At 42.7% G+C, this 23,519-nt stretch overlaps 8 protein-coding genes across 8 annotated transcripts; 6 read left to right on the top strand and 2 right to left on the bottom strand.

Annotated features, from left to right (window-relative positions):
* Positions 1–425: 425 nt before the first annotated feature.
* On the top strand, positions 426–1,857 carry FPOAC1_000488 (uncharacterized protein; the record flags this gene model as incomplete). The annotated part of the gene is made up of 2 exons (XM_044845103.1): positions 426–890; positions 1,006–1,857. The coding sequence occupies 2 exons, from the start codon at positions 426–428 to the stop codon at positions 1,855–1,857; spliced, it is 1,317 nt and encodes a 438-aa protein (XP_044711019.1).
* A 2,054-nt stretch (positions 1,858–3,911) lies between these two features.
* On the top strand, positions 3,912–4,324 carry FPOAC1_000487 (uncharacterized protein; the record flags this gene model as incomplete). The annotated part of the gene is made up of 2 exons (XM_044845102.1): positions 3,912–4,073; positions 4,130–4,324. 2 exons carry the CDS (start codon positions 3,912–3,914, stop codon positions 4,322–4,324), a joined length of 357 nt encoding a protein of 118 aa, XP_044711018.1.
* Positions 4,325–4,594: 270 nt separating this feature from the next.
* Positions 4,595–6,050, bottom strand: FPOAC1_000486 (uncharacterized protein; the record flags this gene model as incomplete). Its single annotated transcript, XM_044845101.1, has 4 exons — positions 4,595–5,577; positions 5,635–5,804; positions 5,856–5,958; positions 6,011–6,050. 4 exons carry the CDS (start codon positions 6,048–6,050, stop codon positions 4,595–4,597), a joined length of 1,296 nt encoding a protein of 431 aa, XP_044711017.1.
* A 2,263-nt stretch (positions 6,051–8,313) lies between these two features.
* On the top strand, positions 8,314–9,537 carry FPOAC1_000485 (uncharacterized protein; the record flags this gene model as incomplete). Its single annotated transcript, XM_044845100.1, has 1 exon — positions 8,314–9,537. The coding sequence occupies one exon, from the start codon at positions 8,314–8,316 to the stop codon at positions 9,535–9,537; it is 1,224 nt and encodes a 407-aa protein (XP_044711016.1).
* Positions 9,538–13,556: 4,019 nt separating this feature from the next.
* Positions 13,557–14,759, top strand: FPOAC1_000484 (uncharacterized protein; the record flags this gene model as incomplete). Its single annotated transcript, XM_044845099.1, has 1 exon — positions 13,557–14,759. One exon carries the CDS (start codon positions 13,557–13,559, stop codon positions 14,757–14,759), a length of 1,203 nt encoding a protein of 400 aa, XP_044711015.1.
* A 676-nt stretch (positions 14,760–15,435) lies between these two features.
* FPOAC1_000483 (uncharacterized protein) lies at positions 15,436–16,038 on the bottom strand (the record flags this gene model as incomplete). The annotated part of the gene is made up of 1 exon (XM_044845098.1): positions 15,436–16,038. One exon carries the CDS (start codon positions 16,036–16,038, stop codon positions 15,436–15,438), a length of 603 nt encoding a protein of 200 aa, XP_044711014.1.
* Positions 16,039–16,394: 356 nt separating this feature from the next.
* On the top strand, positions 16,395–18,062 carry FPOAC1_000482 (uncharacterized protein; the record flags this gene model as incomplete). Its single annotated transcript, XM_044845097.1, has 1 exon — positions 16,395–18,062. The coding sequence occupies one exon, from the start codon at positions 16,395–16,397 to the stop codon at positions 18,060–18,062; it is 1,668 nt and encodes a 555-aa protein (XP_044711013.1).
* A 1,005-nt stretch (positions 18,063–19,067) lies between these two features.
* On the top strand, positions 19,068–21,709 carry FPOAC1_000481 (uncharacterized protein; the record flags this gene model as incomplete). The annotated part of the gene is made up of 2 exons (XM_044845096.1): positions 19,068–19,223; positions 21,704–21,709. 2 exons carry the CDS (start codon positions 19,068–19,070, stop codon positions 21,707–21,709), a joined length of 162 nt encoding a protein of 53 aa, XP_044711012.1.
* Between the last annotated feature and the right edge of the window lie 1,810 nt (positions 21,710–23,519).

The following is a 23,519-nucleotide window of genomic DNA, read 5'->3' as shown; positions in this document are numbered from 1 at the left end:
AACAAGATACCCCCAAAATTTGCTAATAACAAACAATAAGAATAATACATATTATTGCCCCAAATTGACGTCGGTAGTCAATCATCCCAAAAGGAACGCCTTTCATTTCAAGTGGATCTCTGGGCTATTGTTTCATCCGCTTGAATAGAGTGACACAAACGCTCATTGGATCATGTATCCACTCTAGCCACTGTAGTGATTAGATAACGCCAAGACCTTGTCTACTGTCCCCTTGCTTGCCGAACCGTTCAAGATCAGGTTCCTTTCAGACTAACCAGGCTCTAACTCAGACTTCGCATCACTTTCAACTTACGCCCAACGGTCATTAATCATCATCACCACCCTTACAACTGTCAAATTTCTCACATGAACTATTTCCCCTTCTGTCCAATTAATATCGTCAAGCCGACCTGAAATCGCCTGCCATGGCGAGCATCGATCGCTACCGGCCTCCTAGGGAAGGATATCAACCTCCAACAATGCCTACCGGCAACCGACCTGAGCGCGATTCAAGATCAAGGTCTCCCAGACGACGCGATGCTGTCCCCCCCGCTGTCCCAACCCCTCCGCAACATTCAACACGAACATCTCCCCCTCGCCCCCAGGCGCGCCAACCCCAGTCGCCAGCGCGATCCGGCGCACAAACACCAGTAAACGTCTTCAATCAATGGGCATTCACGTCGGACGAGGTGCGGAGCACGCCTAGTATCGTTGAGGGTATCACACCGGCCGATGAGCGGATGCGTAGGGCAAAGGGCGTTAATTTCATATACCAAGCTGGCGTCATGCTGGATCTTCCTCAGATTACGCTTTGGGTAGCTGGTGTTTTCTTTCATCGCTTCTACATGCGCTGTCATATGGTGCAAGAAAAGGGCGGGATTCATCATTATGTGAGTTTTCCTGACTACGCTACTAATTCCAAAGCCTCTTGGGCAATGGAAGTCTTCTCCTGATTGAGTCGCCTGGAAGTTTTTTTTCGCAACTGCAACTGACACTGTAGTTCAGAACATAGCAGCAACAGCGCTGTTCTTAGCCAACAAGGTGGAGGAGAACTGCCGCAAGACAAAAGACATCATCATAGCGGTGGCCAAGGTTGCGCAAAAAAATACCAAACTCATCATTGACGAGCAAAGCAAGGAGTACTGGCGATGGCGAGACAGCATCCTTACATACGAAGAGGTCATGCTTGAGCAACTCACATTCGACCTGATGGTTGACAACCCCTATCGCCATTTGTTTGAGCTACTCGGAAAACTCGAGATAGTGCACAACAAGCACTTGCGACAAGCCGCTTGGGCTTTCTGTAACGACGCCTGCCTCACGTCTATTCCTCTGTTGATAGAAGCCCGGGATGTTGCCATTAGTGCCATCTTCTTCGCAAGCGTCCATACAAATCAACAAATCGATGACATTGGTGGCGAGCCATGGTGGAAACACTTGAAGGGCGACGAGGTCCTTTGTTCTCAGGCTATCGAAGTGATGCGACAGTTTTACACGGAGAATCCGCTTAGAAAGCAGAACCCGTCGCTGCCGTCACCAGCCTTTCACCTTGAGAACACCAGAAGACGAGGTGACACCTTGCTGAGCCAACCAGACACATTATCATCAACCACCGGCACCCCACTGGAAATCGATCGTGCGAGTCGGAGCCCTGGTGTGAGCTCCAGAGTGAACGGTGCCAGCAAGGATAGTGAGGGACGGCATTTGGGATCCCAGTCTAAACTCGACGAGAACGAGGTCGCATCCAAATCACCGCTCAAGCGAAGAGAACCAGATGACGGCGACACGAAGAGCGATAGGGCAGAGAAACGAGCTAAGCTCTCGGAAGACGAAGAGGGTGAGCTTGTTGAAGATTAAGCCACGATATATCTACCATACAGTCATTGTAGAGTACTGGATAAAGAGGCGTTACGGATTTCCTTGAGTTCATGACACCCGTCTATCTGGGGAAAAGGGTGGGTGTCTTATGTATGACAAAGGATGGCTCTAGTTGAGCAAGCTATTAGGGAGAGTGCTCTCGCAATACGGCGTTCGGATGCAGGCTGCAGACGTCCTCAGCCAATGTACTCTGATTCAGCTCATGACCTAGGAATCTATCGAGATGAGATTGTTAGAAGGTGGCATCTGGTGTCGCAACAAATTTAAATAAATAATTCCTGAGCTCGAAGTCTGTCGATGCAAATTCAGGTCTTTAACTGTACCTCTAAATACCTACCTGCCTCTCATGTTCGCCCTTGTGAAAGCCCCATGCAAACATCAATGTCCCTGCGTATCTTATTCCCCTCTAATACCTTAGTAGTTAAGAAGTTGTCGTAGAACTCCTCTAGAAAACTTGCTGGTTAGTACACGACAAAGGTCGATGTAGGTGAAATTCCATAACAATAAATTATTCACAGTATCACACTCCGCCTAAATCAGCTGACATTTAATGATTAACCGATACATACAGCTCCATACATCTTGAGCTTGACTGCTGCTATTTTCTATACTATTTGTCAAAGAACTGTTGGCTAGTGGTGATAGTTTCTTGTTGGCATCAAGCTACCCCATACTAGGTACATACCTGTTTGCAACTTGCAGTCTTCTACAGAGTACGTCCACGCACTCTCCATTTCTCGTTTCCTTGACATGAATGTGGTTGGTCCTTCCTCTCGCCTAAAGCTCACAACCGAGAGCTCCTACCTTAGTAATTTCTCGTCCCCAACCCAAGTTGCAGCAACGCTTAGAGCCTGAGGCTCTCGCCAAAAAGATTCTGCCGATCACTCGCACTCACCGCCTTCAGGTAGCTCTATAAATTTCCGCCTGCGTCGCCTCAAGCTTCGCTTTTTTCTTTTCCTTTTCTCCTTAGCTCTCTTTGCCTTTTGGCTTAGATCAAGTGTAGTATCTGTTCTTTTCAGTTTAATCTCTGAAAGATGTCTAAGGACATCAACATTGATTATTCCTATTTTTGGTCAGAGGGCAGTTTCCTCTGTGCTTGCACATGATTCTGCCCACTGTGTCCCTGGTATTACACTGCCTCCAGGTGACGCGAACTACATGTGCTCAAGTTTTCATTACTTGCTTAGGCTTGCCTGGGTAGTGGAGAAGATTTCCTGAATTTGATGGTTGTTGTGCTGTTCTGCCGTTGCTCTCTCTTGTGATGTTGCGCCCGTAGAGGCAGCCTTGCCTATGCGTGACGTTCTATTTTGTACACACCCGGATCACCGTGCCGGCTGTTACAGGCACCATCCATCATAGGTTCGCTTGTTGGCTGCTTGGAATCTGGTGCTTATATTCGTTCGTCTGTTTCACGCAGTGTAGCTTTCTGTAGACGTGAGTCGTGATTGAGAAATCTGAGCGGAAGCCAGACAGGGCCAGTGTAAGATCTGCGTCCTTCCTGTAGCGTGTTTACTATTATCGAATCTACTCTGGCTTGCCAACACAGTCGACACATCATTCTCGAAATCCAACCATGGGATAGTAGTGGCTTTGCGTCCAGTTTTCCGGAGTGTTGCTGAAGGTTTGATCCTACCCTTTGCGTGAATGGTTCAGCACAGGCACATAACGAGTAAGAATTTCTAGAATTGTAAATACTGAAAACACTGGATAAAACAAATACACCAAGAATATGCCTCCAACAAAGAACCTCACGTATCAGCCATTGCATATACCTACCTGCCAACGAATACCCAGCTTGTCGTGTGCTGTCGTGCAAGCAAACCTAATCAGGATTAGCGCCAATATACAGAAGCTCCTCCAAAAAGTCCAACTCAGGCACCTGCAACAAGCATAACAGCTTCAACCAAATCCCGCTAACAAAGAGTCCAACAATAAGCTACGAGGCACTCGAGATTTTACGTACTCTACCGAACCTATACTCTAAACCTTCCCTACCACGCTTCGCTGTGCCGTGAACACGCTTGACAAACATCATGGCTACCCTGGGCGGATATCTTAACAGTGAGACACCCCTCCTTGAGCTCTACCGACCTCATCAGCTTGCTAACACCCACCAAGAGAAGGTCTTGATCGTCACAGCCGACTCTCGTATTCTAGTCGGCACAATGGCAGCATGTGACCAAACAACCAACCTGGTATGAGCCTTATATCTAACCCCCCGAGAAAGCAAAAGCTCACCGCATGCGAATAGGTTTTGAACAACGCCGTGGAACGAATCATCCGAACCCCCGACGACGATGAGCCCTCAGCTCAAGTACCCCTTGGCCTTTACCTCGTGCGCGGTGACAACGTATGCTCGATTGGTCTCGTAGATGAGGCGCTCGACGATAGCATCAACTGGACAGAAGTCAAGGGTTCAGCGATTGGCGGTATAAAACATGTATAGACTACACCCGGCACAGCGGAAAGCAACTTTTGCTATACATTCTCAACATTTTTTTTTATTTCACGTATGTTCGTTTGTTTAGGGTACAGCATCCACGGCCGGAGAACTGGGAGTATCCTGTCCCGTGGCACTGATGAGGTCACAAGGCGTTTGAGTACAGGGAGTTTTAGACAATTTATCTTGGCCCTCACTACGACAGAGGCTTTTTGTTTCGGATACAATGAATTTATTTGAGTAATTGAACTGACATAAGGTCGATATTCTTGGATCCTAACCGAAGATTCGCTGCATGAGCACTTCCTTGAAGACATCGTGACCAGGAGAGTCAATTACTCGGTTAAGGCGGTTGCCCTTGAGCACACTCAACCAGGCGTGGTCGTCGCCAGGCACCTCATCCAGAGTCAGGATTTGAGGGTCCTCACTAGGGTTGGCCGAGAGAGCAACCGCAGCCTCGGCGGGCTTCTTCCTGAACCTGCGATCAGTTACGTGCATTCCATGTGTCCATTGACCGCTCGTCTCTACACGGATATCCTCGAGCTTCTCAGGAGTCTTCCACTTGGGATCATCTCGGGTCAACATATACCAGACCGTTAGAGGATCGTGAAGAGACAGGCCGGGTTCGTTTTCATCTCCCTCCATCTCCTCAATCTTGTTGAACGAGCCTGTAACGAAGTGTGATACCCATCTGGCAAGAGGACTGCCAGCATCAATGTGAGCCTGGATATTTTCCTTAAAGTAATTCTTGCCAATTAGGTGGGGTGTTGTGATGTCGAGAGGGCAAAGGGTGAGCTTAAGTTGGCGGGAAAGTTTCTCGGGGTATGCCTTTAGTGTTGAGAGCTCCTTGGGAATAACAGGCATCGTGGAGCTTGGCTTGAAAGAAGTCAGCGCATAGACTCGCGCAGCAGCTACAGCATCAGCGTAGCAATTGAACTCTGCAACAGGAGTGCAGTTGCCCTCGACATTGACAGCTCCGCCCATAACTACGAGCTCCTTCGCACGAAGGAAAGTCTCGGGGTCTTCTGCGGCTGCCAGGGCAACATTTGTGAGAGGGCCAACTGCCAGGATGGAAACAGTATCGGCGGGGTTCTCCTTTAGAATTCGAAGAATCTCCTGGTGAGATGGAGTCTTGGAAGGTGTAAAGAGGGAGGAGTGTTCACCACCCTCGGCACCATCGCCGAAGATGCCTTTCCAGGTATCGGCTGGGGACAAATCGGGATGGGCCTCATGAACATTATGCAAGCCATCAACTCCATCTATGAGTTTACTACGTCAGTTCACGACAAGAAGCCCAGGGAAGTGCGGAAACCTACGGAAGTAGTCGGCCATCAACTCCTCGTCGCAGAGAGGATGGTCGGGACCAACAGCCACAATGGGCTTGTTTGCCTTCATGGCACCAAAGCCTTCAGGCTTGCCTGTAGACTTCCTCCATTCGAGCTCCTTTTCAATGACGTGAAAGGCAGAGACCACATTTCGAAGGCAGCTATTTAAATTGTTAGTAACAGTATAATAGCATAAATATGTCTATGCTCACCTCTGCAGAGGAACGTTGCCGTATGTGACAGATACCAGAAGAACCTCGAGCTCCTCAGGTTTGGCACTGAGGGCAAGAAGCAAAGCTAGGATATCATCGACACCTTGCAAACATTAGTTTATAATACTAGAGTCTAGATGCCGTCTAGGACATACCGGGATCGGTATCGATGATAATCTTCTGTTTTGGAGCCATCTTCAAACTTGGAACGGAAATGCTTTAACTTCAGTGGCGGCCTAGATAGACAATGGTAATTTTACCTGTCAATCTTTTTTGAATGTGTATATGAAGTAAGATGAGTGTTTAAATAAACCTTTTCTTGAGCTGATATGAGAACCAGATCAAGAATCAAACTCTATATATGAGCTCAAAATATGAGTCAAGATGGAGAAACAGGACCCAAGTGTTTGTTCACACACGCTCCAACCGAGTGGCATTTCCCCTCTTCAGTTTTGGGCAGGTGGGGTGTTAGTCTGCTGAGATAAGCTTGAGGTTAAACCTGAACTGCCTATCTCAGGAAGGTTGTTTGGTGTTCAGCTAATAGAGACATGAATGGTTATCAGCTTTCATTACCTGCTTGGCTATCATTTCCTGTACGACACTCAAAACAGAGCAGCAACACAAGAATGTTGAGTTTGCTGGTTTTTAAGCTCCAGGTTAGGTTCCATGCAGCTGTCATGAGGCATCGTGCAACCTTGAACCAACGGTAGCCAATCAAAAAACTCCGGTAGACGTTGAAAGTTGTTGCGGGGGTTGGTTATACAGAGACGTACAGCTTGTATATTGCTCCATTGGACCTGGTGAGTTTCCGTTGCGATATTGTTGGGTACTCAGATTGGCATTACGCCTGAGACCAACCGCTACATAGAAAAGAATATTGGTATTGTGTTATACCCTGAGAAGTGAGGACTGCCAAGTAAGAATGAGACATTGGGCAAACTCATGGGCCGATACTGTATCAGATAAGAGGCAGCTATTATAGCAGATCTCTGTCTCATTTATAGTATCCGGGAACCTTTTTGTATGGCTACTGGTTACCATCGCTTTGTTCCTGTCTCTGTTGTTAGAATTCATGATATAGGCACGTGATGCAATTGTATCAGATCGACTGCTTTTATTCACACCTTTAATAGGTACAGAGAGGAGATAAGAGATGTAAAGCTATGTGTAGAAATTTGATAATCCATGGCTTTCAATGCATTAAAATTCCATGGACGTCCCCCTCGGAATACTACGTACTCGGCTTACAGTAAGCCTCCGCTCCGTGGCTTCACTGAATTTGGTTGTTGTCTACAGGGAGGCAGGTACATAGTAAGGTAGCAGGAACTACCAGGTATTTGCCCCACTCCCGCTCTCTATTGATTCTCTTTGAACATTGTATGTATCGATTGATTGCTAAAATTCCAGGCAATTTAATAGGAAGGAGTGCTCTCGTGCCCCTGCATACCCTTTGCCTTCCAATTGAAAGCTGGGCAAGCTCACCCCACTCATTGCCATTTGATTTCTGGCTTCTTCGCCTCAACCTCTGTCGTCCCCAACCCCATTGGTGTTGTACCTTGCAGTGGAAGGAGCTTGTCATGACACTGAAAGCTCAACTCAGCCAACCGTCAATTGGATACTGTACTTAGGTAATAGATCCTATTGTTCTCACCTTCTGCTAGAGTATTTCCCCTTCTCTTTTCCATAACGCACAGCTTTTCTCTCTTAAACCATTATGGGAAATTGAAGTCTTCTCAAAAGCCCATCAATAAGCCAGTCCTCACCCTGAAGTACCTCACCTCAAGACATAGCCCTAGAGCTACTTCATCTTCCCCACTTGAAACTTCGAGCTCCCCAGCTTAGCTATTTGCACACTGTCCACTACCTTGGCGCCGGGTGCTCTCTCAGCGGATTCCCGTCACCTCCCCTGCAGTCGGAACCAATTCGTCTATCCCGGGACCCTTCCTCGCCTCAGGTAGCTCAAAAACGACTGGCTGACTGACTTCAAGCCACCTGGTGTTTTCTCTGTTTGATTTGCGCCAAACTCATCAATTCCTTCCAACTGCTTCCTTCATTTACCCCTATCCTTCAATTTTCTTTTCTCCAACGTCAGTTAATCTTCTGGTACTCTACATTCTTCCCAGTCTGTTCCTTTACTGCTGGCATTCCCCTCGTACGGCGATTGGTTGATTGCTCGCTTAGGACAATCTGGCCTTATAATTGCGACAACCCCTACTTGGCTTGATCTCCCACCCACTCTCAGTCCACCTTCTCTCAAATACGCATAGCAATTGCCTCGATTTGCTTGGTTGATTGAGGAAGACGAAGAGTAACCGTTCCACCGATCAGCCGCTGTGCTCAACAACGCACGCGTATTTCCACTAAATCCCGAACCCCGAGCTGCGCCTCGAAGCTCGCACGAAGCTTGAAGCAGCTCTACAATCATTACTGCAGAGCCCGTCCACGTTCTTCCTACATCATGCCGGACAGCATCTTCTATACCTTTACGGCCTATGCCACCCTGATTGGCGTCGGCTATGTCATTTATCATGTGTCCACCCAAAAGGCTCGGGCTCAGGCCAAAGGTCAAATCAAACCTGCCAAGACCACACAGCCAGAGACACGTAAAGAAGACCGAAAGAAGAAGCAACGCCAGGAGGCCTTCGCATCAGAGGCTCAAGAATTCTCCAAGAAGCCTAAGGCTGAGCCAGACACCAGTGCTTGGTCGAGTAGTGTCAAGGAGAAAGATGAAAACATCGACAACCGCGAGTTCGCCAGGCAGCTCGCAAAGGCTAAGGAAGGAACCAAGTTCGCCACCAAGTCTGATGCTGGCAAGCAGCGAGAAAAGTCTGTGAAGCAATCCCGCGCCAACAAGGTTGCCAGTGCTACCGAAGAGAAGGAGTCGGCCCAGTCATCTACAACTGGTGCCGACGCCGACGATGACCAGTCTCCTGCCACTACCCCTGATGTAACACCCGCACCCGCTGTCGCTGTCGCTGGCGATGTCTCCGATATGCTCGAGGCCGCCCCTGCTCGCCAAACCGTCCTTCGTGTGACCGATACCGAACCCAAGAAGCAGAACAAGAAGGCACCCAAGGTCGAGGCTCCTGTCGAGACCAAGAAGCAGCGCCAGAACCGCAAGAAGGCTGAGGCTGCCAAGGCTGCCCGTGAAGAGAACGAGAAGGAACGCAAGGCTCTCGAGGAGCAGCAACGCCGTGCCGCTCGTATTGCCGAGGGACGTGCTGCCAAGGATGGTTCCCAGTTCACTGCTGCCCAGGCCAAGTCATCTGCTTGGAAGGAGGGAGCTCCCAAGGCTGCCAACGATGTCCCCGCCGCCCAGACCAATGGCTTCCACCAGCCTCTCGATACTTTCGAGAAGGCTCCTTCCACCTCCGCTACGGCTCCCAAGGCCGACAACAAATGGATTGAGTCTCTTCCTTCTGAAGAAGAGCAGCTCCAGCAGCTCCAGAACGATGATGAATGGAGCACTGTTAAGACCAAGTCCAAGAAGGCTGCTAAGAGCGCCCCTTCAGCTGGTTCTGGCGATGAGGCTGCGGCCCGCCCCGCTGCCCAACCCAAGCAGCCCACCGGCCCCAACAAGGTCGCACAGCCTTCTCAGTCCTTTGGCTCTTTCACAGCACTGACTACTAAGGATGATGGTGCTGATGAGGAGGAGGAGGAGGAGGAAGAGTGGGATGTTTGAGCAACATCAGCCTCAAGATTGATGCATAGTGTGTCTAAAAGGCACACAGCCACATTTTCCCCTTTGACTTGTTTGTAACTTGACTATTTCTTTTTCATCAACGGATTTAATCGCAACGATTTGGATTCGAATACGCTGTTTGCTATCCCGATATTTGATAGGGCATTGGCAGTGTGCGACAGCACAAGCGTTTGTGGTTGGGAGTTCAGGTTTTGTGGTCAGTTTTCAGACCAAGCGAGGCACTTCAATCGAACGGTAGCTATCGGCAGAAAAAACATGACGGGAAATTCACATTATGGAAGAAAAGCAAGAGATTTATGCCAGCCGTGGAATTAAGGAGAAGGGCCTTCGGTTAACGCTCGGATCATTGATTGACAGCTCAATGTTTTTGGGAGAAAGCTGGGCTGTGTATTGATAGCTGTTTTGTTTGCAACAGTTGATCCCCCCAAAATGAGAAGCCAAATGAAGAACAGTTTGTTACGACTGGAGACTTGTACGTGACTGGAATCGAATTATGCTGTGTGGCTATCGTCGTGTTCTGATGTGTCCTTCTGAAAGATCAGAAGCTGGAACAAGGGAGTGAGTGAAAGATGAATTAGGAAGCAGGGTCAAGGAGTTCGTAAGGGAACGCAGAAAGAGCACATGTTGAATGGAGGGGTTCAAGATGTGTTTATGGCGTAAGGAATGCAGAATGCAGGGCACTTGAACGGATGAAGGGATCAAAGTAGGGGAAGAGAAGAGGGATGAGTGCATGTAGTTAGTCTAGTTATTGGATGCAGCAACAGCAACAGTTTTGTAGCATACTGGAGATGGTAATCTCTTCTGTCGAGTACGGGTTTGATCATAAGCTACCATGGCGTTGTTTTATTCACCGCTTTATGGCTATATGTGAGAGACTGCGTGCATAAGGCCCATGTTCCATAACCATGATGCAGTCTGCAGTTGGACCTCAACAGACATGGATTTCGAAAGGACTCATGATTGTTGATTACCTGCCAAGGTAAAGAAAGGTGCACGAGGACTAGTTACTGCTGTATCCGTATTGGAAACTGGGCCATTCTATCTTGCGTCGAGAACAGAAGCTACTAAGCGGACATGTTTATGGTTTATGCCTTGTACGGTTCGGTGGTGAGAGACGGAGAGACAGAGCGTGTGATATACATGCCTCATTCGTGTTCGGCGATGCCAAGCCGGGTGAAAAAAACAAAGAGGGGGCCCGGCGCAACACATCGGGGAGGCGGATGCGGGGGACACGGAGAGATCCAATCAATAGATGAATCCATGACGAAAGACAAGAGAAATCATTGGAATAAACCGGCACATTTGAGTAGCTTTGAGTGATTTTGCTGGGCGGAGGTTGATGAGGCTGCATGCGGTAGGTGATTTCTGCGGTGAGCAAACAAGCGAGAGAATTATTGATAACTGGTTGTATATTAATTCGGTCTTATCAAGTTGAAGGCTAACAAGACTGGGGTTGTAAACAGTAGTAACATGGCATGAACCGGCTGTAGGAGTTCGATCAACTGCTGAGATCTGGCATGATGCGAATGCGCGGTGAAGGACAAAAGACGTCACCAATAGCATTATCTGTACTCGAAACGCCTTACTTGCTACGTTACGTGAGACTACTACTAGAGTAGAGCTTACTCTGATATAGTTTGTCTTGTTGCGTGCGTACGGCGACTTGGCGGTTGAGAGTTTTCGTACTCCAAGATTTAGCCAATGCAGTAAGAAGCGTTGGGGCTAAAACAAATGCTACGAGCCTCTGTTTATTTTAACGGTAAATGTTTGCTACCTACTATCAATGATGAAGGATGACGGTAACCAATGGTGCTATCGGCCTATTTGTACGGAGTAGTACTAACGTAATTATATTCGGTCCTGAAGACAAATAGGTCTTGTCCGAGACCAAACCATTTGGCAGTTACTCTCTCAATTCAGATCAAATGGTTACATCCCTGCCCTGAAGAAGTCTCAGAAGGTCTGGGCCGCTGCACCCGCTCACACTCTCCACACCCACCCAGCTCCGACCAAGCGGGGGGTGATCAAGACGCACAACAGGACTGGGAACTGGGACTGGGACTAGCTTGGTACCTGGACCATTGGTGGAATAGTGGAATGGTTGGAAGTCCCCTTGTGTCCAGCCCCCCTGTGATGTCTCGTTGATCCTTGTCAGAGAGGAGTGCAGCGCATTGATCCATGTGGTATCTGAAGAATAGGTAGGTAGGTAGCTGTTGGATGTAAACTAGGTACTGTTGCAGTGGGATTGTTTGTTTCGTCAAGTCTCAATCCATCAATGCATTGATTGATATTCATCTGTACGACATTGTTCCCTTGTCAATACACATAATAATAAGATGAGTTGCATAGTAATGCTACGTAGATGGGGGTTAGTAACACGATGATCCGTTACGACTCTGTTGAGATTCCCCTGTATCTTTAATTACTCCAATCGCTAGCCAACCTCCCCCCTCTAGGCTCATCACCGACAGGAACCCTTGGCTGTCCCGCAGGTGGTTCTACTGCTGATGCAGACTGCCTGCAGCAATGGAAGTGCCCCCCCCCCAAGCTAATATGCTGGCTGCCTACTTTACCTTATCGATTCATCCGCATACGCCAAAACCTGCGCCATTTCATTTCTAGATGCCGATGGTGCTTCTCATTCATCCTCATCACCGCCACACAAATTGAGAAATTGAGGGGCATCCCTGTTCTCTCGGCAACCTTTTTTTACTACTTATTACCTTTCTAAAACCCATCCGAGCGAGCGAGCGAAGAGAGTTAGAGAGAGAAAGACGCGAAAGCAGCAGTCGTCATAAACCTTGCGTTACCCACTATTACATGAGATTAGGAATCTTCCTTCCCTGCTGCACCGTATCTTACTTTCTGCTCATATCTTATTATACGATTGACCATTCCGTTTTCCCTCTCAATCTCTTGTTCGCTCTGCTCATCAAGTGCCCTGTGCCACCCTAAGCTCTTTGTGGGAGACAGGACAGGACAGAGGGAGAGGGAACAGACTGCTCGTTGTCCCCGTTTTAACTATCACGCCGCACCTCTCTGTGAAACGTCTCGCGCGCCCCCTTTACCACCTTTACACAGCCCCTCTGGTTGATCACTGCTCAACAAAGGAAACAAGCGAGCCAAGAATTGAGATTACCTACTGGAAGGACCGGATACAGTGGGAGAATTGTCTTGGACAATCTCTTTCTTTCACCATTTTATATTCCTGTCAAGTGTCAATCTTTGGGCCAAAGGGGCCCTCAGACAACTTGCCAAGGTGTAAACGGCCAAGAAGGAATTGAATACCTTGACCTCTCGCTGATCAGAACCCCCCGAGCAACCACCACCACCAACCTACTTCAGTGCTATTATAAGCCCCAAACGGCTGAGACGTTGGCCGTTCAGGAACGACTACATTCTTCCTTCCAATATTAACTTCCAACGACCGGCCCCTTCAGTTTCAGCTCTACAGCATTTTTTTTTACCATTGCGTCGCTCTAACACCTACTTACCACCTACCAACCGTACGCTACTGCTGCGACCATCACCTCCTACGCTGTACTGAGCTGCTCTGTTCCTCTTTGCGGACCGTTCTGGCCACTGCTGGCGCTGGTCTAATCTGTAAAGGTCTCACGCCTCTTTTGCTCAAAAACCGTCACTCGTCTCAATTACACCGCAACCCTCGTTTCGTCTCTGCCGTCTCGTTTATTTGTTTCTTTTCTCCTTCTCTCTCTTTACCGGTTTCATTTCTATTCTTGGACTACCGACTTATTATTCCTTCAACTATACCTCGACTTTGACTACCTGCCGACTATTAGTCTGCTCATTCTTGGGCTGGACCCCTTACTCTATGCCACTGTGCCTTTTGGTGTAACGCCTTTTCTCGCCATTTATTTGTACCGAGCTGTTTTCCTGATAATTGTCCTTGTTTTCGCGAGTATCATTCCCATTGTGAGCCAGTCAAGCCAAGCGACTCTTATGCCAGGTATACTGTACACAAAGCGACGATCGCCAACATGTCTCTCCCCGTCGCACTTCAGTCTGTCGTCTTTTACGTTCTTGCCTGCACACCATGCGCTCAAGTCCGACATCGACAAAAAGCTCGCGAGCAACATAAGAGGGAGCGTGAGGAGAAGGCGAAAATAACGGGCGAGCAGCCAACTGCTTACCAACATCCATCACCTTTCAACACAAACCCTTATTGGCAAGAAGAGATTAGCATGGGACCAACATTACCGAAGAAAGCAGCAAGCAAAAATTCCAGTCAGCGTGGTTTTGCCAGCCAGGGCGCCGGGAGCAGTGCGTTCAGTGTATCTGAGCAGACGAACAACGGAAGCCGCATGAACTTTGGCGCTAGCAATTCCGTCATGGCCGAAGACGATAGCCTCTCAGACGATTGGAACAGGCGGCACGGATATCAACGTGAGGACGAGGAGCTATGGGGACAATGGGGTGGTCAAAAGTTCATGGACGCCATATCGAAAGCACGAGATTCGGCTGGACGATTGATCGAGTCAACCCTCGGTCTTGAGAAGGAGGTAACCGAACAACAACGACACGACTTCTACTTCCCCAAGAACCCACCAGTCAACGAATATCACCCTCCTGTCGTTAGCAGCAAGGCCCCTTCACGAAGCGCCCACCAATGGATGCTGCAACCCCCGCCGTCAGCCAAAGTCATGGAAGGCAAGGTGCCTGTTAGCCGAGCTGCAAGTTCGGGAAGCAAATCGAGTGCCAGGACACTGGTTGGAGATGATACTCAGCTCAGCCGCCTTGTTCACGAGAAGCTTGTTATGGAGAAGTTGAGAAAGGAGTACGGCAACCCTACAGAAACTGAACTCATCGAATCTCTTTTCTCGAACCGAACGAACCAATCTCTCTCTATCCATCGCACTCGAAGCCTGTCGTTCGACACTTCCGACGACTCACTTGACAGTGGATTTGCGAAGCGAAAGTCAAGACTTCGACCAGTTGCCGCACCACCAGGATACGATTCTTCAGATGATTCTGATTCTGACGTGCCCGCTCCTTTCTCGCAAAGTGCCATGCACTCGAGCCCTCGCCGGAAGCACTCTGCCGCTCAACGTCCCAAGCTTGAGACTATTCAGAGCACTAGGTCGGCCACAAGGATGTCCTCGAAGCGATCCAAGCGACAAAAGTCCATTCGATCAAAGAGGCTTTCAGGCGCCGCCTCCCCTGTTGGCGACGACACCGATTAACTCAAAACTGAGTGAAACAAAATCTCAAGCCACATTATTGAAGATATGAAGCCCCCCCCACGCTCGCATTATCTTCATGCAAGACTGTTTCTCCTCCCCACGCTAACAGTCTTGTTACTCCCTCAACCCTCGTCTCACATGTATTTTCTCATGTGTTTGTCTCCTCGAACATCACCCTTTCGGGTTTCTCAGTACATGTTTCAGATTGGCATTTTCTCGTCTATAAGCATTTATATGGGATTGGATTGGATTGGTCTTGTCTTTTTTTGTTTGTTTTAGCATTGGGTCGCATAGCACTTCGGCGCTGGAGCAGGCGGTTATATGTTTACTTTTCTTTTGTCTCGTTCGCTAAAAAGGAGGCAGGCGACACATGCCTTTCACTCGCCAAAAGGCGAAAAGTCAACACTTTCGCTACTTGTGGTAGCAACCAGGACATGCATTCTCGGCAGATTGAAAGCTGGGAAATAGAAAAAATAGCAAAACTGGATTTGAAATCTCATCGCTTGTAGCCTCTTGTGACAAGACAGTTGTGCGGGCTGAACTAAATAACCGTGTGCCTGCCCCAAGTGTTGTGCAAAGCGGCCTACTTTTGGGTATCCCACCATGATGTCTGTCCATTTACCAAACGCCAACCATGCATTATGTTTCGAGTCTGGCACGTCCCTTTTTAATATATCTAGAGATGCATGCCTCCTTCGTCATCTTCTGTACCCAGATCCCGCATTCGTTCCTCTAGTGCTCTCCGAAGCTGCTCATCACTCAAGCTTCCGCCTTCTGGTCTTCCAGCCTGACGATCTAGGTGCACCTCGCCGTTTCGAATTGTCCCTGTCTGGAATGTGCCGTCGCTCCACGCATCATGTCGACTCTCTGTGTTTGAGGCTGCGACGTCCGTCTGTGCGTTTCCATTTACAACAGCATCCTCGTCATTCTTGCTCTCAGACTCATCGCGGTTCTGAAACTCTGTCCAGTTAAGACCGCGTTCCTCCACCTCTACGCGGATAAGAGCGATTCGCTCGGCCATGCGGTCAATGACACCTTCGTTCTCGCGGATGGCGTCGATGCAGTCTTGGTCGGGCGCCGAAGCTTCTCCAGAGGGAGTGGTTTCCGTGCCCTCTGCGAAGGGCTTGAGCTGGTCGTTGGAATATTGGAGGTGGGCGATTGAGTTACGGATCTCGAGGACTTTGAGGTGTAGCATGCCGATGGATAGGTCTTTGAGAGCGGCAGCGAAGCGCGCAGGGGCGATGGGCCGTGTGTCGGCGGATGTAGTCGTGGATGACATGTTTGTGGTGGTTTGAGTATGTGAAATAGTATGTAGAAGTGTTCAAAAGTATGATTCAACATTAAAGAAGATTGAAGATGAACAGACAGATGTTCGTGGTAGCTCCATGGGAGACCGCGGGGCAGTGGTAATGGTGGGGGTGTAGGCTTCTTCCTGCGTATGCGTATGGTACGTACCTTTTGAGTCCGTCGATCTCAAGCTGTTGCAACCAAAATTGTTGACCTCATGCGTCCAAAATTAATTCATGCACTGAGAACTCCCCATCACACCACAATTGTCCCTTTCACTTTGGCTCTTTTACTTATTATCGAGCCAGTGGCTCTCTAGAGCGCATCGTGCGCATTCATCCGCCCGCAATGAGTCTATTCGCGTGCCCCAATCCATCGCGGGTGCTGCTGAGGTCTGCTCTTCAAAAAGCAGTCTTGAGGGCATCATCGTCAGCGACCCATCAACCGTTTACACCAGCTCGATGGATCTCCGGCCGTTCGTCTAGTAACCGAAACGGTCTCTTATCGACTATCAATTGCCGAAGCAACCCTTTCGGAAACAACCACACATCGTACGAGACCCGACGAACGATATTCTTCGACAAGACGATCCGAAATTATGAGGAGCTACCGAGGGATTACAGGGACCAAGCCGGTCTTCAGTTCAGAAGCAAAGACTTGACGGAAGCCGAGGTATCGAAGGCTTTTGGAAAGGGCATCAATGCTAAGAGGGCGAACCAATTGCTACGTATTCTCCATGGTCGTCGAGTTGCCGGCACCCTCGATGATCCAGCATTTGCCGTCCATACATCGTCTTTCACCAAAGGTCAAATCGCAAAGGGACTCGAATATCTACGAAAGACAGTGTCCGTTGACGAAGTCATGAACGCAGGACTCCGGGCTGAGGATGAGCTTGCACAACTTGAGGCGGAAAAAGAGGCTGCGGAAAAGAAGAAGGCCAAGCCAGCTTCCAAGAAGAATAAGGGCGACAAAGAAGTCGAAGAGCCAGTTGCCCCAGTCTACAAGCCAGATCCTGTATATGGCCACAGCAAGCTCGACGAAATCCGAGCAAGGAACGTGGCCAAGCGCAAGGCCCAGGAAGCTCTCGAGGAAGAGGCGCGCAAGGCAGCCGAGGCAAAAGGAGAAGTGAACTCTGGCACTCTGGCTAACCTTGACCACAAGGCAGAACGTCAGATCGCCAACCCTAAGATCGCCGAGTACTACAAGAATGCCCAGTCTGACCTGGAAGCTCCTATTGAAGTCAAGACTTGGGAGCGTATTCTTCCCTCTGCCACTTTTGTCGCTCTTGTCGTTGGCTTCCTTGCTGCTGTTTCTACCGTCTATGAAGAGCCTGCCCCCCGCTACCGTGTTTTCCCTGATATCTCAACTGCCCACACAACGCTTGGAGCTATTGTCGGAGTCAACGTGCTTGTCTGGGCGGCATGGAGGGTTCCTCCTTTGTGGAAGCTACTGAACCGCTACATGATCATCGCTATTGGTGCCGTGAAACCTGTTACCATGTTCACTGCGCCCTACTCTCATCAGGGCATCAGCCACTTGGCACTCAACATGATCCCTTGCTTCGTTGTTGGTTCTGCTCTGCACGAGGACATTGGACGTGCCGATTTCCTTACCCTCTACACGGCCTGTGGTGCGGTTGGTTTCGTAGGCAGTGTTGCCACCTACGCCCTGCGAGGTATGCTGGGAGTTACTACTCTGGGCGCCTCTGCAGCAACGCTTGGTGTCTGCGCCGCGTTCTTCTGGGATCACCGTCTTGATGGATTCAAGTTCTTTGGTCTGCCTCAGGATGGTGTGCCAGGTATTATCTTCCTAGCACTTGTGTGCGTGCCGCAGCTTGCCGCCTTCGGCAAGACGGTCAAGTTGCAGATCGATATTGCGTCGCACTTGTTTGGTATCGTGACAGGAGTTCTGGGAATGGAACTCATCAACCGTAAGAGGGGTGACCGACCTAGGAAGATAATCCCTATTGGACGTCCAGTGGTTCAACCCAGACATTCAACTCCGCGACCCAACTGAGGGGCTGAAGTTATATACTGATAAATGTACTACTATATGATACACATGTTTGACTTAGCCTAGATTTATATGTACTATTGAACCAATTCGCTACTTTTGAGGAGCCGTGACTGCTGGAAACATGAGAGACTAAACTAGTAGGTCAGTTTACTCTGTATACTGGGCAGGTACTTAAGCTCAACGTCCCTAGTCAAGTTTTCATGGTAGACTACCTACCCAGGCAAGCCAGGTAGGTTTCCATGAGTACATATTCAGTGGAACTGCCCCAGAAGGAAGAGACTTAGATAGAAGACATAAATCTACCTTGGTCTATAACAATTATTTTCACCCTCTTCAGTTTTGTTAAAGTTATTAACAAGTTTTAACCTGTTTGTGCAAAGAGGATATATAACTATATTTTTTAATAGGAGTTTTATTAGACAGTGTTAATGAGTAACTTAGGACAAGTAAAGTATACGAGATTTAGCTTAACAAGCCACTGCATTAAAAGGCAGTCTTAGCTCTTCTAAATGTTTAAAGGCTCAACTCTATAGGAGGCATATAAAGCCTGTCAGAGGGCAATATCCTTACATAAAGTCACATCAATAATCATACATGACAGTTCGGTTATCCTCTAATATATAAATATTGAGGGGTGGGAGACTTACCTCTTCAACAAGACATGTATGAGGAGCCAACAACAAGACCGTTTGTCAGACCTCCTCCTACGAATGCCTCATGTCGTAGCTGCTGGGAAGAAATGAGATCGGTAACTTCTCCTGACAAACCCAAGTGGTATATGGCATCACCGTTTTGTTTGACGACTGCATGTAGCTGGTCATGTTCGATTCGAAGGATAAAATCTGAATCGACATTCTCCCATGCATGACTAAACCACTTCGTGGTTCAGCTCAAAATGCCAAGTTCCGCGTCTCGTCAGAGTGACTTGCTGACTTGATCTGTCCCTTTGATAGATGACTGCACACGCCTCTCCTTGCTCACTGTTCCAAAGTTGCGGCTCAATGAATGCCTTCCATTCTGAACAGACAGCCGCACAAGAGCCACGACCTTCCTGACGTGAGACTGTCTTCAGTATCTGTAGCCGAATCTCTGGCGGCAGCGAAGCCCAAGAAGAGCCTGACATCGTTATTAGACTTTTTCGTGATCTGCTCTGGTCGCCGAGTTTTTCATATCGGATGAGGATGGAGAAAGACCATTGCACAGAATTGGTAGAGCTTTTATTCTAATATAGGTAGCGTTTTGTTGAAATCTTGGTTAAAAGCACGGCCTCATGGACTTGCCGACTTCTTACCACCTACCTACCGGCGCACCCCCCCTTTGTAGACAGTGGATGTATAAGGGTATCAGGGTTATACAAGCTTGTAGAGGGTATTAGCAAGGGAAATAATAGTCTATTGACTAGATTACTATGTTGAAGACTGGTATTTTAAGGTTATTATAATAGGCTATATTAGATATTAAAAATAACCTTAATATTATAATTTTTCCTAGTTAATATAATTATTATAGTTAATAGCTAATATAGGGTTAATAGGGTTAATAGTAGTTAATATTAACTTAGCCTTTTTAGCTTACTTAGCCTACTTAATATATAATGATTCTAAGAGGAAGGATTATTATGCATACTTATATAAGCTAGTTATATAAGTATAAGTAGGTCTTTAAGACCTCTTAGTTTAAGACTTACTCTTATAATAATAAAAGAATTATTCTTTTTCTTACTTATTAATATTATATTACCCTTATAATTCTATATTAAATAGTAATAGCTATAGTTATAAAGACCTCTTTTTATTTAAGCTATTAATATACTTAACTATTTATATTAAATATACCTTTTTTCTAATAATTTAATTAAAAAAATTAAAAATTAATCTATTAAGATTTAAATCTTAATCTTATAAAAATAAGGTTTAAGCTTTATTAAGTATCTAATTATTATATATTCCTATATATTAATTTAGATTTATTTAAATATAATATCTTTATATTAATATAATATATTAATTATTTTAAAAAGCTTTATAAATTAATTTTTTTAAATATATACTTTTAATAAAAAAAAAAGCCTTTTAATTTAACTTTATTTTATAAAGGTAATTAATAATATAGCCTTTATTTTAACTCTAAAGAGTTAAGGTATTTAATATTATATTTATAATTAAAATATAAACTTTTATATTAATTAAATAGAGATAGTTTAATATCCTAGGGGAAAGAAAAAAAAGTATTTAGAAAGTATTTATAATTAATATTAATATTTATATTCTTTTAAAATATAAACCTAGGGATTATAGCTTTTAATCTTTAGGCTAAATTAAAGAAATTATTAATACTTTTTTTAATAAGGATATTAAATATAATTAATATTTATAAAGCTTAATTAAAGCTATTATAATAATAATAAGATTATAATATAGTAAAAAAAAGCCTTTATATTTAAATACTACTTACAATAAAAAACCTATAATATAATTAAAAGAGCTTAGCTCCTTTTTATAATTAAACTTATAGTATATAATTAAAAAAGAAAATAAAACCTCTTTATATTACTTTAATAAAGAGTATATTATACTTATTATTAAATAATAAAGTATTTATTACCTAGAATTTAATACTCTTTTAAGAAATTAATAAAAGTTAAAATATAATACTTAAATAAATATAAAAAGTAACTTTAAAGATAATTATATATTTACCTTAATATTACTTATAGTATTATAATAATTTAATACTAAGTTAATTATAATATAAATTAGCTATAGTTAAAACTACTTATTAAGACTCTGCTTATTATAGGGTATATTATTTATATTTACTTAGATAGTTATTATATAATATATTTATATAATATTTACTAATCCTTAGAGAAAGCCCTTAATTAAACCTAAAACTTCCTATTAAACTTAAAATAACTATATAAAAAATTAATATTTTAAAATTCTAATAATTTTAATTAACCTTATTATTTTAACTACTATAACTAGATAAATAGCTAATTATTTATTATAGATTATTAAATAGTTTAAATATCTTTATAGTATAAATAATTATCTCTAGGTCTATAATCTAAAGTATATAATTACTTAACTATATTACCTCTAGAAATACCCCTTTTTATATTAATAATTTAATCTCTTAATCTAGCTTTTAATATAAAGCATTAAATTACTCTTTTTTCTATAAAACCTAGTTAATATAATTTAATTTAATAAAGTATAAAAAGATTAAGATTTAATAATTAAATTAAGTTAATATAATATTAAGCTTATTACTATATATACTATTAACTTTAGTATTTTTAAACTCTTTTTAATTAAAGATTAATTAGTATAAATCTTTAGCTTATTTTTTATTATTAATTAATATAATAATTAATTTTTCTTTATTATTATACTAATTACTATTTCTATAGGCTAAGGCCTTAAGGCTATTATCTATAGAGTTAAAGCCTATTTAATAAAATATATTTATATAGATTATTAATAATTAATTACTATTATATAAATAATTAATTAGAATAACTTATATATTATATTAGCTTTAAATATTAATATTAATAATTTCCTTATTTTTATTATTATATTATAAGAGAGAAAGAATTTTTTACTATCTATTTAAAGCTTATATTCTTATATAAGGTTTAGACTTATATTAAGCCCTATAGTATTACTGCTTTTACTACTATTAATACTATTATATTATTATTGAATTTTTAAGCTTATAGCTTTATTTACTATAAGTTATATATTTTAATAATATAAACTAGATTATCTTAATAAATACTAGCTTAATTTACTTTTATTTATTCTAAAGAAGATAATAACCTTCCCTTTATTATTAATATAGTAAAGAATAATTAATAATACTTTTCTTTATATAATTTAAATTAAATAAATAATAATATTAAGTTTATTTTAATTTATAAGAAAGATATAATTACCTAGGGAATTAAATTCTACTAATTAATTAATAAATACTTTACTAAAGTAATATTAAAGATTATAACTATATAGGACTATAATATTATAATATAAATCTAATAACTTATTTCCTATAATATTAATAAATATATATTAACTTATAATCTTTTATTTCTTCTTTATACTTAAATATCTTATTTAATCTACTTTCTATAATAATAAAAAGAAATTATAAAAGTATTCTAGATATACTTTATAACCTAAGGTAATTAAGCCTTATTAAAGACTACTTATTATTTAAATATCCTTCTTAAATTAAAAGTAACTAGACTTCTTACTTAACTATAGTAAATTAATTTACTAAGTATTAATAATTAATAATACCTTAATTACTTAAATATCCTAGAATAAACTATAGAGTATATATAAGACTATATTAATAAATATTATTATAATTTAAATTAAGATTATAATTAATAATTAAATATTTAAGAATAAATAGCTATTAATACCCTTTTTATTAATAACTTCTTTAAGAAAATTTAAAAAAAAGTATTTAAAGTATTTAATTCTAAATATCTTAATAATTAATATAATTAAGGATTTATTATAACCTTTAGTAAAAAGAGTATTTATATTAATATATTTATATTCTATAAATACTTATTAATATTTAAATACTATAATAAAGATTATTTTAATAATAATTATATCTTTATACTAATTAAAAAAATAAATACTTAATTAATATTTAAAATAAATAAATATAAAAAAGAAAAAGTTTTAAACTCTATAATTTTTAACTTTATAAGAATTCTTATATATTACTTTAAATATCTAAATAGTAAGCTTTAGGCTACTTTATACTTTAATCTATATACTCTCTAGCTTATTAAGAAGAATATTATTTTATCTTAATAGGCTTAATAAAAAGTAAATTTAATTAAATAGCTAAAATATTCTAGTAAAATATTTATTCTTTTTACTATCTTTATTATAATTAACCTTAAAGTTAACTATTTCTTCTTATATCTTAATAAGAATATTTAATTAATAGACTTTATTTATATTTATAAGAACTATTATTATATTATTATATAAATAGTTAATTAAGACTTCCCTAAGTTTAGCTTTAATTATAATTAGTAATATAAAAGCAGTTTTTATAAGAATAAGTATTAAAATAATAATTAAAGCTATAATAATTAAAAAGACTCTTACTATTTAAATAGGTATTAAAGTAGCTATTAGAGAAATAAGTAAAGTTATAACTAATAATATAATAATAAGTATAATAAAAAATAAATTAAAAAGTAAAATAAGTTTAAATAAGATAATTAATATATTTAACTATATAAAAAAGATTATATTTAAGAAAAAAAGAAGATTTATTTTAAAAAGTATTATCTTATTATAAAAGATAATACTTTAAAAGATATATTTAATATATAATTAGACTATAATTATTATAATAATAAATATAAATCTAATAATAACTATTTAATTAGCTTAATATTATTATAGAAATCTTATC

The sequence above is a fragment of the Fusarium poae genome, chromosome 1 (genome assembly GCF_019609905.1).
Source record: "Fusarium poae strain DAOMC 252244 chromosome 1, whole genome shotgun sequence".
Taxonomy (NCBI): domain Eukaryota; kingdom Fungi; phylum Ascomycota; class Sordariomycetes; order Hypocreales; family Nectriaceae; genus Fusarium; species Fusarium poae.
The sequence above is the reverse complement of the archived record's forward strand: the minus strand, read 5'-3'. Positions and strand labels throughout refer to the sequence as shown.